Source organism: Ascaphus truei, chromosome 2 (genome assembly GCF_040206685.1).
Source record: "Ascaphus truei isolate aAscTru1 chromosome 2, aAscTru1.hap1, whole genome shotgun sequence".
NCBI classification, from domain to species: Eukaryota; Metazoa; Chordata; class Amphibia; order Anura; family Ascaphidae; genus Ascaphus; species Ascaphus truei.
In genome coordinates, this window is record NC_134484.1 from 406,075,294 (window position 1) to 406,093,989 (window position 18,696).

Below are 18,696 nucleotides of genomic sequence, written 5' to 3' on the forward strand. Positions count from 1 at the left end.
CCAACTGAAGTCTACTGCCTGACAGCAACGTTGGAATAAGGATAGAAAGGAAAAACTGTAACCACTTCCTAGGTTTATTTAGTCTTTTTTTATATATGTCTTCACTATGAACAAGCTATATTTTATCTTGGCACATACAAACATAAGTGGACAATTTTGAGATTTTGTGACGAAGGATCATCTTCAGAATTAGCAATGCATACTTCATAGAATTCAGCACACCAGTTTTACATTGTGATGTATGACATACACCTTCTGATTCGTCACTTTCAGGTTCAATGTTAACGTGATATGCTTGCATTACTCAATTTAAAATGAAACCTATATTATGTGATGTGAAATATGAATCTTATTACATACTGTATGAAGCATTTGTTAGATCTAGCTATTTAAAAAATTCACGAACAATACATTAACTTTCAACCAAATATACACCGGCCATTGTACAATTTTTCTTTTCATTTATTGTTCTTTGTACAGTATATTACCCTTCATTGTATGTTTGTTTACGGTTTATACTTATGTACTGCCAATTTTATATAAGCTAAAATAAATATATGATTTTACACTAAGGATCATAGAGAATATTTTCAAATGATAGTGCTATCATAACCGTGCTTTGCGGAAGGAGCACATTTCTGGGCCTGCTTTGTGCTAAGGATATCTAAGCTGTGTGAAATTATCGCCTGCACGATTTTCACTTTCTTATTTAAATGAGAATCACAGACCACACCCGTGATCTTTGCAAAAATAATTACTTTTTGCTTAATCTTTATATCTTTTTGTCACTCTCCAGCCATTTGCTTTGAAACTTTGTGTCCCGAGTACATTACATTCTGTCTGTTGTATGTTCCATTGCCTTTTCTTCTTTAAGTGTTTGACCCCCCAGGGGGTTACGGTTTCCTCATATCTGCTTCAATAAGTAAATCTACATCCAAAGTCCTGTTCTAACATCCATTATATTTTCATCTAAGCATTTTCATTACATTCTTTTGTGTGTTTTGTACCCTTCAACTGCTGTCTGACAAAGAAGCTCCTCTGTATGCTCGACATGCAACCCAATTAAAATAAAATCCCATGGCATGAGTGTAAGTATTTCTTTAACAAGGTTATAGACTAGGCCTTGTGGTTGTAATAATGTGAAATAAACCATTCTGCTCTTCAAGAATTACAATAACTCAAGTTTATCTTTTACAGACACCAGGTGAGATTAAGGCATTTGTTAAATAAAAAAAATGCTATCACAATTGTGCCCTCTTTTATAAGACTAGTTTTAAGATTTGTTTTCTACTAAAAGTAGCAAGGACTGGGAATGTCTCAAAAAAACCTTGATTCTAATGCAGTTGCAACAACTGCTTATTACTAGGGTGACCAGATTTTAAAAAGTAAAAACCGGTACACAATAAAAAAAAATGTATAAAACAAATTACATCACTTAAAAATTAATAATATAATGGTATTTGTCTAATAGCATCACCATTATGCTGTTTTATTTATTCTCTCTTCCCCCTACCCCCAGTCCCTCTCTCCCCCTAGTTTCTCCCCCAATCTCTCCCCCTTCCCCAGTTTCTCTCTATCCCCCTCCGTCATCTTTCTCTTATAACCCCTCCTCCAGTCTCTCTCTCCCCTCCCCTAGTCTCTCCCACCCACCCTCCAATGTCCTTCTCCCCCTTCCCATACTCTCTCTCCCCCTCCCCCCAGTCTCTCTCTCCCCCAGTCTCTCTCTCTGATCCATCCAGTCTTTCTCTTCCCCCTCCCCTAATCTCTTTCTTCCCCTCCCCATGTCTCTTTCTTTCGCTCTCCTATTCCCCCCAAGTCCCACTTGCTTCCTCCCCCATGTTTCTCTCTCCCTGTCCCCCAATTTATCTCTCTCCCCCAGCCCCCCATGTGTCTCACCCCCCCACCCCCATGTCTGTCTCTCTCCTTCCCCCCTAACATCTGGACACACTAGTTATTGCAGATTGACTTGCCAGCTCACTTATGAGCCTGAAAATCAATAAACATAGCAAGAGGTCAGAATGGACTGCAATATTCTGAAAAGAAAACAAGGGTTGTTTGTAGGTCAAAACTAATCATGCAAAAAAAAAAAATATATAAGTGCCACCCATTTAGCATGAAGTGAATGTAATAATTTCCCTACTCCCTGGCAGTTCCTGTTAATTGCATTTTACAATTTATTAAAAAATATATATATATATACAAATGTATACAAAATACAATAAACTGGTGATAAGCTACACTTACAAATGATGACATCCTGTTTGTTTTTTCCTACAGACCATGATTGACCAAAGCTATAGATATGTCTCTCACTCTCTCTAACACAGGGGTGTGCAAACTGGGGCGCGTTCCCCTTAGAGGGGGCGCAGGATTTTCTAGGAGGGCGCGGTGGTTACAGAGGCCCCACGCTCTACCGCAAGACATTTAAATTAACCGCCGGGGGAGGAATGAGGCCTCTGTAACTTCTCACCTGCTCTCACAATGACAACACATGTAGATGGCAACGTGATGTCACATGACGTCGTGACATCACATGACACCGTTGAAGCCACAGAGCGGGTAAGGGGGTGGGGTGCGAGCGTCATGCATTATTATTCCGAGGGCTATTTTTGTGAGGGGACAGAGTTCCAGCACCTGTTTTTAAATCTACTGGGACAATGATTCAAAGCAAAATTGATGCAATGTACGTCTCTTTGCATCACTGTATCAAAAACTCCAGGTTTTGCACCGTGTGTCAGTATGAGATTTGGGGAGTGTCAATATGAAGAATTAGGAAGATATTACATGACCAAAGATTATAATGAGCTGTATAAAATTCTGTGTCTCTGTGCATCACTTTTTTGTATCTTATAATTTTATGACAGGTCCCGCCCTTACCTTTTCTCTGGCATTGGAGGTGTCATTTGACATCACAATGTCATGTGACGTCGTGTTGCCATTTGACTCTGTGTTTTCATGGCGATGCATTGCCAGAAGCTGCCGGAGAGAAGGTAAGAGACATAAAGATGCCTCACGCGCTCCCCCAGAATTTTATTTCAATGCTGCGAGGAAGAGCGCGGGGCCTCTGTAAGCGCCATTCCCCCCCTCCAGGAAATTTCACACCCCCCAGTTTGCGCACCCCTGTTTTACACCAATGCAGATATAGATTAACACAAAAGGGCAGTTTGATAATACAATGTTTGCTGCATATGCTACACAATCTAATGCACATTTTAGTTATATTAGAAACCTGCTGTAGAATCGTACGGCAGACAAGAACTACCTGGCCCACATAGACTGCCCATTTATATATTAGTTAATATCAGTCATAAAAGGCTGCTAAAAAGTGTAGGAATAGGGGCATCTGGTTTATTATATAACAAGAAGAGAGGAAGCAGATATACACAGTAGTTTGCAAGTTAAGGATCAATCCATCCAATATCCTACTTGTGTTTGTTTTTTTTAAATAAATCAGTTCTGTAGTATTAGATAATACTGACTATATATATATTTTTAATTCAACTCAATGCCATTTTTAATTAGTTGTAATATACTGAGCATCCTTTGATTTCTATAGCAGGTTTTAGCATATCTTCCCAGCAGTGCAAGATATTTGCAACACTTTCCTGTTTGGGATCATTTGTTGCCAACTTTCCCAGCAGTTTGAGCTGTAAACTGTGACAATAGATAATTTTACCTTGGTAATATAAGGATACATTGTAGCTGCTGAGTTACACTGAGTGAAGAAATTATTGAACCTGAAAGGCAGGCATTAAGTGAACCATAGGAAGCAGGATCTTTGCTTATCGATCAGGGGGAAATAAATTGATCGGCAAGTTAGGTAATTTGTTTTCAATAAAGGTAATCAAAGGCTGCATATTTTAAAACAATTTTTTTAAGTGCTGCTTGGACTGTTTTTTTAATAGTGACATTTATTTTTCCTTCGCTTGGTTCGCTTCCTGGTAGATTTTGGATCTGATGCCAAATATACACCACTAATGGCAATATAATACTTGTTATGAATGGGCACAAATCCACTCCATCTTTAAAAGCCTGCTCAAACAAATCAATTGCATTCAGTAGTCTTCTCACTATTTAATATTTTCTCAAAAATATAATATGTAGCAGGGCGTCTACTGAGTGATCATTGGTACTAATTACCCAATTACTGCAGCAAGTACAGTATTGCCAGTCAGTGTTCCCTATTTTTACTCCATCTCATAATGACATCAGTTAAGTTGTATCTGAGCCCTAATTCAGGGACATCATTACTAATGTTGAGAAAAGGGACTGGGCAGGGGGCTAAGATAAGGTTGCCGGGATTCTGTATGGTAAATGGGAACAAAGCAAATGTTTGCAAGAGGCAGTAAAAAGGAAAAACATTGACATATTCAATAATGAGATATATAAAGGTAGTATGTAATTAATTTGATAAGCCCACAGAACTAATAGCATTGTTGAAAGCTTCCCTCCTATTTTCACTCCAATTCTAAACTAGGACTCATATTCCAATACTATATTTCACATATTTAATTTGAATGTAATAGGATATTTAAAATGTTGAAAACATATGAAAACAAACAGAAAATCAAGTATCCTATTTAGATAACATATCCTGAGTTACAGCCACCATGATATCTCAACAGTTAAAAAATGTTTTAGAAATACAAAATAATTATTTTCATGGCAGACCTTTTTATGGAAGGCAAGTCACCACTTGTACTGTATTTGTGAAATTGTTGTACATTTTGAATATAATATGAGACTGCAGTGACAGAACTAGACGTTAATGCTTACAATTTAGGAATAAAAATAGAAAATATAAACAATGTGACAATGTATCATTTTGATATCCATATTATTCATTTTAAATGAGTGTTATTCTTTTTGTACTGCCATAAAAATGTCAATGTACGGACTAGATTGAATAATTTGCTAATTAAACAAATCTGATATATGTAACAGCTCGAAATCCTTGCACATAAATATGAAAGATATCACATGTTCCACTCTTCAGGTTAATTGGGGTCATCAACCTAGAGTGACAAGTTCTGTCCTGGCTCACGGGAGGTTCAGAATATATGGAGATTACATGGAGAGTGTGGGTCGAGATGGTAGATAGGATGTCAATACACTTTTCTGAGTGCACACATTCAAGTTTGTAGTTTAGAGATAATTACAGTCATTATATTAGTACAAGATAAAATGCAATGCTGTTCAGATTCTTTTGTTTTTTATAACGTATGACTAAGGCCGGTTCTATAGTGCGTGCGCAGCAGTTTTAGTTGGCTGAGGTTAGTCAGCCATTCTATAATGGTGCCGCGCGCGCACGGCAGGGAGCGTGGAACCGGCCGACAGGGGGGAAGATGAGAAAAAGAAAGACATCGCGCTGCTACCGCCGCTGAAAATTTAAGTACAACTCAACCCCCTTATAACGCTGAGCTTGGGGCCCAAAGAATGACATCGCGTTATAAGCGGATCGCGTTATAAATAATGTACAATTGTATGCGTTGTACAATAAAGTATTTAAGATAGCAATAATCGTGTTGTAAAGTATTCAGAAATACGAAAATTGGGAGCCACGCTTGCATCGAGTTATAAGCGGCTTCGCGTTGTAACGGATCGTGTTATAACGGGGTTGAGCTGTGTATGTGTGTGTGTGTGTGTGTATATGTACAATGTTATTAAAAACATTATTAAAGGATTCATTTATTTATTTGAAAACGCATTTAAACACACACACATACATACATACACACACACATACATACACACACACACACACACACACATTACCTTACACTCGCGCACAGTATACACACAAAACGTGTGCAACATGTGCACGCGCCTTCGCACAGTATACAACAGCCCTAAGAGGTAACCAGATTGGTCCTTGTAAACTTGCATTCACATTGTTTTGCTAATGACGATATTGGGACATATTTACTGAGCTGTACTCTGCCACAAGGCATGAGAGACCTTGAATGGGCTTTAAGGTGTCCTATGGCACAGCACCGCATAGTAAACATTGACCACCACCTCTATCTAACATTTGCTTTCCTGCATATTTTATCCCTGAGGGATAAGGCTCCATTTCTGTAGACTTGTGTTTTGAGATGTGCTCCGACATGAGAAAGTGGCATCACATAATACATATTAAAAAGAATAAATGAAATAAATATTGAAAATGAATATCATACCTTCCCTGATAGCAGTAAATGGAGTACCTTCTTCTTCTTGCAATCTTATCACCTTCAAAGCTACTAACTTCCCATTAACTCTAAATAAAAATAGAAACAAGCTCTGTAAACAAAATACTGATCAATAGTTCAGTTCTTTCAAGTTGAACATGAATCTAAACAATAATGTGAATGTATATTCTATAAATCAGTGTTGCTTAAAAACATAAGCACAAATATATTAGTGTACACGTAAACCAGCATCATCTTTTAACTATTAAATATTTTCAATACAAAGAGAAATAGGTTCACAGTCATATAAATCAGGCTGTGCTTCTTTTGATTGGTAGACAGTGTAGTAGATAAGGATGAAGAATTACATGTGTCTTACACGTATTGTACCAGTAAAAGCTTTTCTTGTGTTCCTTATAGAATGCTAAGTAACAAGCTAAATAACACACAGAGATATAACGATACTGAATGCAACAAGTTTCCCAATTCAGGATGACTGGACAAAATGAACTATGGTCTAGGTAAACGAAAAGACATGATAATAAATATGGCAAGTACAATTCAGTAGAAATCATATACCTGGATTACATTAATCAGATATCAATTTAAGTTTAACGCATTATCAATAATATAGTAAAAACAAAGAATGTTTATGTAAATAAGGTAATAGACCGAAACGTCGATGTATTGACAATACATTTGCATTAACATAAAATCTGTAGTGCCTTGTTTCTTCTACCTACAGTATCTATAGTCAGTTGGAACACCACTCGGCGATCTCTGGACCAGGAGCACCGGTAGTTGTATTGATTTTTTTATTGTTATAGGTGTGCAGCATTTCCCATATAACATTGCTTCCTTTTATAGACACACACAAATTAAAGATGCCCCTTAAAGATTCCCCCCCTCCCCCACATACAGATGCAGCAACGAGTATCCAAACACTTGCCATTGAAAATCTGGGGCAATCTCCGTGTAATGCTGCAACATTTCTGTGAAATTTCTGCAAACAGACTAATGGATTAACACAGCGGGGGTCCCTGGCAGTCTCATTCAGTCTGTCTGCAGAAATGTCACAGAAATGTTGCAGCATTACGCGGAGATTGCCCCAGATTTTCAATGGCAAGTGTTCGGAGACTCGTTGCTGCATCAGTATCATACAGTAAATTGCAAACAAATATTCTTGGCATTGTTATGAAATAAGTACACTAAGTATGTCACATTCAGCTTTCAAATTTCTTTAGGGTGTACAGAAATGTTTTCCATTAAAAAAATCATGTAAAAAAGGGATAATGCTCTAAAGTTGTGATGGACTTTTGTCAGAGAGAATAACTTGAATTAAAGCATAATACTGTATGTGAATGGAACTGCTTCTCAACACAATGATGCATTGTGCATTGATGCATCAACTATATGCATTGAAACACAAAATAGGGAAAATACATCAACATATATTAGGAAAAATGAGCAAACTGAATAGTTAGTGTCTAGGTTTCATTAAAGGTGATTTATAAATAAAGCCTGGCATAGTCAGTAGATGGATTAGTGATATTGCAATATAATCATTAGGAGCAATATATATGACTTCTATCTACAAGACTGGGACCATAAATGGCACTAAAATGGTTCCCCAATGATAAGAAAGCAGGACCTGCAAGTTCAAATAAGAGAAAGTATACAATCCCACAAGTGAGTGTGGGGAGGTGGGGGAGAGGGAAGGGAGGTTTCCTTTTTAAATTAGTTGAATTAAAAATAAAATACTTACTTGCTTTTGCCTTTGTAAACTGTAGCATAGGATCCCTCCCCTAATTTTTCCAGTTTTTCATAGGAGTCGGTCTTTCCAAATTTTGGACTTGTTGGCTAAAGTAAAATACAAAAGAAGATATTTTGTTATAAACAGTATACAGGTGCCCTGGTTTAGGCTCAAAAATATAATTGTTCTTAAATGTGGGGTATTATTATTCTTTGCCCCAGGGGTGCGCAAACTGGGGGGGCGCTAGATTTTATGGTGGGGCACGGCAGTTACAGATGTCCCACGCTCTCCCCCAAGGCCTTTAAATTAAATGCTGGGGAACCACATGAGGCCTCTGTAATTTCTCCTACCTGGTCTTCGGCGACACGTAACCGCAGGGTCATGTGACGATGCAATGCCATTTGACACCGAAGCCGAGCAGGGGGGGCCCGAGCAGGGGATGAGAGCATTCAGGGGGGCGCAGGGAGAAAACTTTACACACCCCTGCTTCACATGAGTCATAAATCTTTTTCAATTAGGACACAAATGCCTCATATTAAAACACATCTTGCATTACGTTACAAACAGTTTAAATACGACCATTTAATAAAAAAAAGGCTTATAAAGAAGCTTTAAAAAGTTGTTTCCCTGTAGGGCACAGAACCTAGTGTCTGAAGGACAGAAGCTAGTGTGTACAGGACAGAACCTAGTGTGTAAAGGACAGAACCTAGTGTGTACAGGACTGAACCTAGTGTGTACAGGACAGAACCTAGTGTGTGACCATCATTCCAAAAAGTCAGCTTCAAACAGTAATACCAAATTCTTATTATACAGTAGAAATGTGATTGATATTGATTGTTTACTGTATTTGGATTTGTTTAATTACTGTAATACTATAGTGTTTAATCTGCATTTTGAGTTCCCCTATTGCTACAAAAAAAGGGCTGTGAAAATATGGAAAAATCAAGGATATATTCACCCCCCAAATTTCCCCTCCTATCATCATGAAATGTGTACATTATGGGCCATATGGGCTGTAAAGTGTCTTCCAGCACTGGGAGGTGTTTTCAACATAACATTTTTGTAACACAATCTGGTTTCTGCACGCCTCCATTTCCCATAGTACTGCAGGACTGTTGTCAACTAGTAAAAACTTAGATTAGAATTTGAATATAAGGACATTTGATTTCAAGTATATGAACTCCTAGGCCCAGATGCACTAAGGTTTGTATTTAACCTAACGTTAACCTAAAATAACCTAACGTTAGTCCAGTGCTATTCCTTAAATAACGTATAGTTACTTTGTTTCCGGCCATTAGTAATGATATGAAAAAGAAGCGTCCCTCCTAGCATCACATATTTTTAAGGCCATTCATCACCATCTTTTTTTTTAAAGTAAAAACATGCCTCCACTTAAGGGGCGCAACAATACTTTACAGTCAGTTTAAGAACAAATAATTACAGTATATACAATTATTTTGATATGAAAAGCAAGAAGGATTAAATAAATCTTACACCGTGTTCGAAACAGTTGTAACGTCTATATACACCTGTGCTCTGTAAACTGAGCTCTGTAATGTGAGTTGCAGACCTCTGAAGCTGCACACGAGAAGGCCCGTTCACCCAGTGTAGTGTGCAGTACCCTTGGCACAGAGAGGCGGACCCCCCGAGGACCTGAGATCATAGCTGGTATCCCTCCGAGGCATTCAAAGGGACTGCAGATATTAGATTTCCTGCTGCTGGATAGAGTGATTTAGATGGAATATATTGGAATGACCTGGTCCGACCATGCCCCCATGTCTTTGGGGACTTGGCCCTGAAGCACTTAATGCTGTGTAACCCTTAAACAGACGTAAAGTACACAAGGGGATAAACTGCACCCTGATATACCATCGGTCACTGTATGGGAAGCCCATAAGGCAGTAATCTGGGGCCTACTTATAAGTACAGCTACCAATAATAATAAGAGCAGAGAAAAACAAATGTGAACAATAAATAAGCAAAAAATTAACCTGGAAATGCAGCACCAAAAAAAAACAACTCACAAAGCAGGCGTGGGAGAAACTGATTAATGTCCAGGGGGTACTATATGTACTAACCCAAGACAAAATAGAAAATTAAATGCGATGGATGAAACAGAAATATTATGCCAAAGCTAATAAGGCGGATTTCCTCCTAACATATAAATTAAATAAACGTAAGACCTTTTCCAATATTGAGCAGGTTACAAATAACAGAGTTTCTTTAATCCGGGCACCCATCTCTTTAGATCAGATACTGAATACATTAAAGCACTTACAAATCAGAAATCCCCAGGCCCAGACTGATTCCCCAATGGTTATTATTAAAAATTAGCCCCAAGCCTGACGTCTCACCTGTGGGAGGTATTCAACTCACTTATGAAAGGGGAGAAATGCCAAAAATCTATGACAGAGGCACTTATTTCCGTCATTCCCAAAAAAGGCAAGTATGAACCAAATTGTGCCAGCTACAGAGCAAATTCACTCCTAAATACCGATTTGAAAATATATGCAAATATCCTAGCTAACGGGTGATCAGAATTCCTCCCACGCCTGATTCATCTTGACCAGGTGGGCTTCATTCGAACTAGACAGTCCTAGGATAACACAAGAAGAATTATAAACATAGTACACCATGTTAACACAACTAAGACCCCAATGGTGACGGACATCTCCAACGATCCTATCATCACAGTGAACAGTCTGAATAATTGCTTTAGTGCCATTTCTAATTGGATGGCATTGAACTTGCTGCCTCTAAGGCTGCGTCCATAGAAGGGCAAACCGTGCGGACGCGTCTGCACGCTGAGCGATCAGACTGCCTAAAGGCAGTGATCGCGTCTATACAGCGTGCAGGCGTGTGTGGAAGCGGGAGGGAGCTTGCGATGTGTGTGAAATAAGTCAAAACTGATTTCTCGGGCGGTCATGTGAGCGGTTCGCCCAATGAGGGTGAACCAACTCCGTGACTTCACTGGCCCGTCCATAGACACGCCCCCGGATGGTCTTGATAGGCCTTAAAGCACAAACAGATGCTATGAGTAACTCCATCAGCGATCTTAAAAACAATAACTCCGCTATCCAAAGGAAAGAGGTGAGAAGCCTTGGAGCAGTTTTTGGTCCTCTGCAGACTGGATTTTGCAACTTCTCTGCTGATGGGTCTCCAAAAACATAATATCAAAGCCCTGCAGTTGGTGCAAAACGGCACTGCCCATGTAGCAGAAAATGCAAGGAGAGACCACATTTCATCAGTATTACAAGATTTGCACTGGCTCCCGGTGGAGCAAAAGGTTCATTTTAAGATCTTGACCCTTACCTTTAAGGTTATTCATGAACTAACCCCCCTTTACCTTCAGAACTTCCTAATCAGTAAGACTGACAATAAGGCTCTCAGATGTGCCATCGTCCCTCAACTGATTGAGCCTTGGTTTAAGGTCAATAAAGCTTGAGACACAGCTTTTTCAAGAATTGCCCCAAGACTATGGAATAAGCTCCCTGCGTCTTTAAGAAATCTGGAAGCTTTGCTTCCATTCAGTTCAGAAAGGAATTAAAAACATTCCTATTTAAACAGAACATTGCAAACAGACCCTAATACCCTGGCAGCCAGCTTTTCTGCTCCCATGTGTGTTTACCGCCCTCTGTTGGTCTACATCGTCGTTGCCATATATGTTTTCTTTTGGTAGGTCCTAGTTGTAGGTGTCCTCTCTAAATTCCTACACTCACTCTAGTACTGAGTTTCTTGGTGATTAGCACATTAGAAAAAATACTTAATATAAATAAATAAATGGTACGGTTGAGCCTTGACACAGAGAAGGCCTTTGAAGAATTGATTGGAACTTTCTGTGTAACACTCTATGGACCTCCAATTTTGGCAACAGATTTATTGTTGGTATTAAAGCATTGTACACCCAAACATTGGCAAACATTAAATGTAATAGTTACTACTTCGATCAAGTACTGATTAACAATGGCACCCGTCAGGGATGCCCTATGTCCCCACTAATTTTCACCCTTACAATAGAATGTTTGGCTTCCCATAAAAGATCTAATACAGATATCTTGGGCATTAAAGTGTGCAAATATGAATATAAGGCTGCATTGTGCGCAGATGATATCCTGCTAACATTATCCAAAACAGTAATATTGCTACCAAATCGTTGGCTTGATATCAAATGTTAAAATCAATGATAAAAAAAATCAGAGATATTATATTTTGTAGTGTTCTCTCTGGTGTGATACAGATGTAAACACACAAATAATCAGCTAGGATTATAAATAGCCCCCTAGTACTGCAGTCAAGGTTGGTGACAGAGTAGGTACAATGTACTTACAGAGTGCCACTATACACACGTATGGCACAGTAAGTCACTGAGTGAGGGACAATGTAATATTTAACCCGAACATAAAGGCCTCGATGTAATAGCAGCTTGGAGCTCCGTAAATACTCTGGAGCTTGCCTATGTGCGTAGGATATACAACCGGATCAGGTTGTATATCCTACGCACATAGGCAAGCTCCAGAGTATTTACGGAGCTCCAAGCTGCTATTACATCGAGGCCTTTATGTTCGGGTTAAATATACATTACTTTGAGGCCAATTCCAGATTGTTGATTGGGCCATTCTAGTCGCGGGAGACCGCTACACATCACAGCTAGCTCCATACTTTTGTGATATCACTGGCAGCGTTTGCAATAGATGCTTAAACCGTACTCAGAGGTTATATGTGTATACATTGCGGTTATTGGTTACTTGCTTTACATTGTCCCTCACTCAGTGACTTACTGTGCCATACGTGTGTATAGTGGGATAGGACTGTATGGGACTTATTTTGGCAGCCACACACAGGTTTACTTTTGTGTGTTTATCTGTACAGCAATTACTCACGTTTATTGCTCCGTGACTCCACACATTTGGGGATTTTATCCTTGCACTTTCGTGCAGTTTTATTGTGTTTCGTCGTTTTTATTAGATATTATTAAAGTATTTATTATTTTCATTAGTGTGTGATTTTTGGCGGCTCTCCTATTTTGGGAATTAGGCTATATTTTGGCCTCTCACGGCATGACATTGTACCTACTCTGTCACCTACCTTGAGTGCAGTACTAGGGGGCTATTTATAATCCTAGCTGATTATTTGTGTGTTTACTTATGTACTTTCCCCTTGCACCAGGTTGTTTAGTTTAAAGCATCTGTGTTTGTGTGTCTGGGGTTAGCGACGTGTTTACTCTGTGTATATTAGTGATACAGATGTAGCAAACATTACCAAACCCGTTAACGCTAGAACGTTATTTAACAGTAGCACTATTAAAAACAATGATTAAGGTGATGAAGCATATTTACTGCACTATTCCGGGTAAATGGGGTTAAGAATGTCTGCTATCCTCTGTATTTTGGTATATATTGTGATATACTGTAGTGCTCCATGTTTGCTATGGAAAATGTGTGATATTCTGAGTTGTTCTGGGCTATGTTGTGTTATCTGTGGGAACAATGTCATCCAGCACATTAATTCCAGATTGTATTTCTTCTGACAAAAAGATAAACAGTAGGAATAACGGAATGGAAAAATATTAAAGATTTTTTTAAAATATTAATCTGATATATGGGGTACAAAGAGTCAAATTACAGCAAAAGTTACAATTCCTATATGAAAGATGTATTTCATTAATTTTGTATTTGCTTGGAAAGAGACATTTCTAGAAGCCATTCAGCGTATTATATAATGTATCATTTTCAATCATTTTTAGAACAGCTGGTAGGCGATACAAGATGGCACAAGATATGCTTAGAATGTTTTGATGTTTCTTTGATTTCCCAAGAGTAGCACACTTCAAGTGTTTGATAGGCTTGCAACAACAACAAACAAATAAAATGAGGATTTTAACACAAAACAGGTCTACAGTAAAGTTCATACCTGAAGTTTTTTGTTGTAACATTAGTGAAAAGTAATGTGTTTAACTATAAGACGACAAAATCATTAATGGTTTTATTGCAGATGCCATTGCTACCTCCACTTCAATAAAGTACAGGTATATTTGTTCATTTTGACATCTCTAGACAATTCAAGACATACGGTAGTTGAGTGCCTATCTGTGAAATAGTTGTCATACTGTACCAAATCCATTGCAGCTATCCCAAAAAAAAATCTTGTCTTCAAGCAACATTAACGCAGGTTAACCAAATAACTAGTATAGCCTGCTTTATAAGGATGAAGTCATTTAGATTTAGCGTTAATTAACAATGGCAACCTTGCTGTAAATCCTATTTTGAACATTATATAGGTATAGCCTGAGCCCCCTGGTCCCCTGTTTGTCCCCTTACCTTTCCATAGGCAGTGGAGGCTGGGGAGAGTGCGGGGGGGATACGCAGCAGCAAGCGGCGGCCATTAGGAGTATAGCACAGTAGGGGAACTACAAGTCCCAGCAGCCTCAGGGGCTGCAGAACACATGTTGCCACGCAACCAATAGGGCTGAGAGATGCATGGCAGTTAGAATTCTGACAGTTGTTGGGGTTCTGACAGTTAGGGGGACTGACAGTAGGAGCCGGGACAGAGAAAGGGAAGGTAGGGTCTGGGTGTCAGTGGCAGCCAGACTAGGCCAGATTAACCCTTTAGGTCCAAGATAGGCCTCACTCAACCAATCAGATTGTGGCTGCTACAGGGAAACCGCTAGCTAGGGACATTTCCCCTGTAGCTTTATACAGTTAGTGTATAGTGCCATTTGAAGACGCCACACAGCGGTTTGTGGACTGTGGTCTGGGGCAGGCCCACCACCGCACTATCATAGACTATCAAAGGTGAGGCCCTCCTACCGGATTTCACTCCACGCATAGACAGTGGCTTCGCTGACATCGACGTCGCTGGATCAGTTGATGCTTTTCAGCCATACCTGGGTGCTGAAGCGCCTGGGCAGGTACCTCACAATGTGCACCAACTATAACACTTTCAGTTACTGTGGGCAGTTCTGTCTCACACGTTGGGTGAGTTAGCTCTTTTGGACACCAGGGAGGTTGGGTGTCCAGGGGTCCCTCAGTACTTTGGGGAAATTCCATCAGAGGTGGACACTACGGTTGGAGGGCACAGTGGGGCTACAGCCATGCGAGGCCTATATTGTATATGGGTTAATGATATATCTAGTTGTACCTGTGTTCAGTAAACTGTTATTAAATACAAGTGTGTGATCTTATTGCATTGGGTCCTGTGAATTGGTTATCCGGCGCTGTCAGGATCCCTCACAGGTGGAGGCGCTGTCCCCAGACAGATCAGATACACCCCGGGCTCCCAGCAGCGGAGGTTCAGGCCTCCTGTGAGCCACAGGTAAAGCACAACATACTCAGTAGCCGCCACATTTCCCATAGGGTGGGGGAAACAGCGTTACATAGGCAAAATATAAAAGGGTTTATTCCTAAGAAACAGAATTTGTCGGCAGATAAGAACAACTTGATCTAAAAAAAAAACCATATGTTTGCATGATTGTAGCCTTCTAAACTTGAAACATATCAAATCGATGAGAGACTCGGGAAGGTTGATATGTTCAACTGGTGTAGCCTTTAGAAATCAAAGTAGGTGAACTAAATATCATTGTGTTGCTGTAACAAAACATTCACAACGTTATTATATAAAGAATGTGTGATTAATACTAAAGTGTCAAATACAAACATAAATGACAAATAAGATGCTTCCCTTAAATATGTTAAACAATAGTGATCAGATGTATTTCTAAATGAATATTATTACTAATATTAGTAATATATGTCTACATACAGTATATGCACATGCATTGATATACATGGACTTCTTTTTGATATGATGGTTTTTTTATCATCATGTTTTTCTCTTGTCGCTGTAGGCAGGAGACAAACATTGGATTTGAAAGTTACTTTGTACTAATATTTCATTCTCAATGCCTGCGTTAGAAAAGGTACACAAGTGCATAGATGGGATGAGTTCCTACATTGACAAAGGATAACATTTGCAAATTGGTGTCATCACATGTGAGCAAATTCACACGTCTCAGACAGAACATGTCAATGCCAAGTGATATTTTTATTTGCTGTACACTGTACGGTGGAGGGTTTTTGTCAATTTTTTACCCCACCAAAACTTATTTAATGTGTAAGTTGTTTTAAGATTTTTCATTATTCGTGGTATTTTTAGTTTACTGTATATTGTCCCTCTTCATAGATTATTAAAAAAAATGACATAGCAATACTAGAGAATAAGGCACTAAATGCAAAAGAATAACGCAGGGACCACAAGTCTCTGCCCAGGACAGGTTATAATCGAATATTGGGGTTGTAGGGTAATAAACTAGCACAGGGTCACAGTGAGTTGGCAGAGGGTCTTCAACCGGGAGCTCCCCCATGTCAAAGGACTGCCTTTTATAAAGTCACTAATTTTCCAACATCTACAGTATATACACAACCACAAAAGTATAGTTTTAACAAATAGTTTTTGCAGTCTCAGGATCTTAGATCTAACACATGCGCTTTAAACAATTTTCATATTTATTCTATAAAATGCATTAGAACTGGAAAAATCACTTCGTTTTCTCTGTGGCATTTACTGTACTTGGTAACTTTGTGTTCAGGTGAACTCTGATTCTGCCTATGAATAACAAAAGCAGAATTTCCAAATAAGTTATATATCAACATGAGATTTTTGTAATCCAATTCCTGTCCTACAAACCTCCATTTCCCATAGTACTGCAGAACTGTTGAAATCAAGCAACTACCTAGATTACATTTTTAAAATAAGCACTGAATACAAATCGCATGATGACACAGAGCAAGGATGGTAATGCAACAAAATTGTACCGTATATGTGAATGTCAAAGACTTACCTCTCCTCATATGACTACTAATAGTTATTAGTGACATTGGCATTCAGATTCAGGTTGACCAAAATCGATTTGGAACATGTGCTACAGCACATTTATGCAGACATTAAAGCTGCAGATCTAGCAATATCCTACATGTGTATTTTTTAATAAATCTGAACTATGAGAAAATACTTGTAGCATTTTATGTAAAACAACTCTGAATTACATTTTTAATGTATTCTAATGTAATTAATGACATTGAGGTTGGCATAGAGTGCAAAGTCTCCATCTTTGCTGATGACACTAAATTGAATAAGGTAGTAAAACCAGAGCAGGATACTGTATAACTTATCTCACAAAATACTTGGTTAGACTACAAACTTCGGCAGGTAAATTGCAGATGAGGTTTAAAACAGATACATGTAAGGTTATGCATTTGGGAAACAAGAATAAACAGGTGACTTACAAATGAAATGGGGAAAAATTAGGTGAATCCTTAATGGAGAAGGATCTTGGAACGCTTGTAGACAGCAGGTCTGGCAATAGTACCCAATGTCATGCAAGGCAAATAAGATCTTAACTTGCATTAAACGGGGAATGGATGGAAGGGAAGAAAACATAATTATGCAACTTTATAAAGCATTAGTAAGACCACACCTTGAAAATGGAGTACAGTTTTGGTACCGCTCCATAAAAAAATGATGGAACTAGAAAAAGTGCATAGAAGAGTCCCCATATTAATAAAGGGAATGGAAAATCTGATTTATGAGAGGCTAGCTAATTTAGATTTAGTTAAATTAGAAAAGAGGCATTTTAGAAGGGGTATGATAACTATATAGAAATATATTCGGGGACAATACAAATAACTTTCAAAATAAATATTCATCCCAAGGGCACTAGAGCAATAAACACGATACAGGGCCATCCCTTAAAGCTGCAGTTCACGCTGCTGTTTTTAAAAAAAAAATAGATTTTTTTCCCCCATTCAATATGTGCATCAATACAATCTGCACACTGACAAGTGATTAGCTAAGATGAACATCAATCTGTTCTCCTGTAATCAATCGCTTGCTCGGGGCTATCTAATTCAATTATTGCACAGCATTTTGGGCAATCTAGTCCTGGAATACGATTGACTGGGCAGTTACTAGATACAATTGGTGCACTGCTAGAGAGAGGGCGGGGCTCAAGAGCCAGAGCCTATCAGAAGGGGAAGTCGGCTGTCAATTTGGACATGCTTCCTACATTGGAAACATTAAAAATGTCTTTAATACATTTTTTTTTTCAATTTAAAGGTAAAAGTATTTTCTCATAGTAAAGAACTGATTTATTAAAAAAAAAAAAAACCACATGTAGGATATTGCTTGAACTGCTGCTTTAAGGTTGGAGGGAACGAGATTTAACCAGCAACAAAGGAAAGGATTATTTACAGTCAGGGCAGTTAAAATATGGCATTCATTACCCATGGACACTGTGATGACAGATAAAATAAATATAGAAGAAAAGATGCACAAATACGCACAAGGGATAGAATTAGTATTATTTTTATTAAAACAAACACATAGACAGCTGAGAGGATCCAACCCCTCCTCAGCTCAAAGGGTTAACTGCCCAGATATATAAACCATACATATGGTCTCTAAACATAGAATACCCTAAAACAGTAAAACACACATAACAAAAAAAAAAAAAAAAAAAACACAATCAATGTTAAAAATAAACAAAGAGAGTACTAACAGCCCAAGGGAATTTAAATAAAAACCGCCATAGAGAGCTATAATACCGCTGACAGGGGGAAACCAACACTCACACTAAGGCAAAGGTGGGGGAAAGAGGTAGCATCACTTTAAGTATATTGCTGGCATTCTAAGGGCATTAGGTCTGGCGTCTGAAGGGGGCCGTCCCTACTGATTCCCTTCTTCCTATAAATATGCGCGGATGACGCTGTACGTCACCTC

The 18,696-nt window shown here is 38.7% G+C and overlaps 1 protein-coding gene across 4 annotated transcripts in view; it reads right to left on the reverse strand.

Moving 5' to 3' along the window:
• CDK14 (cyclin dependent kinase 14) overlaps positions 1-18,696 on the reverse strand; it is a 693,217-nt gene that overhangs the window by 464,371 nt on the left and 210,150 nt on the right. For all 4 annotated transcript variants that reach the window (XM_075587394.1, XM_075587392.1, XM_075587395.1 and 1 more), the window contains 2 exons: positions 7,936-8,030; positions 6,180-6,259 (listed from right to left, as the gene is read on the reverse strand). In XM_075587394.1, coding sequence (XP_075443509.1) covers positions 6,180-6,259; positions 7,936-8,030 — 175 coding nt within the window. The remainder of the gene's footprint in view (positions 1-6,179; positions 6,260-7,935; positions 8,031-18,696) is intronic.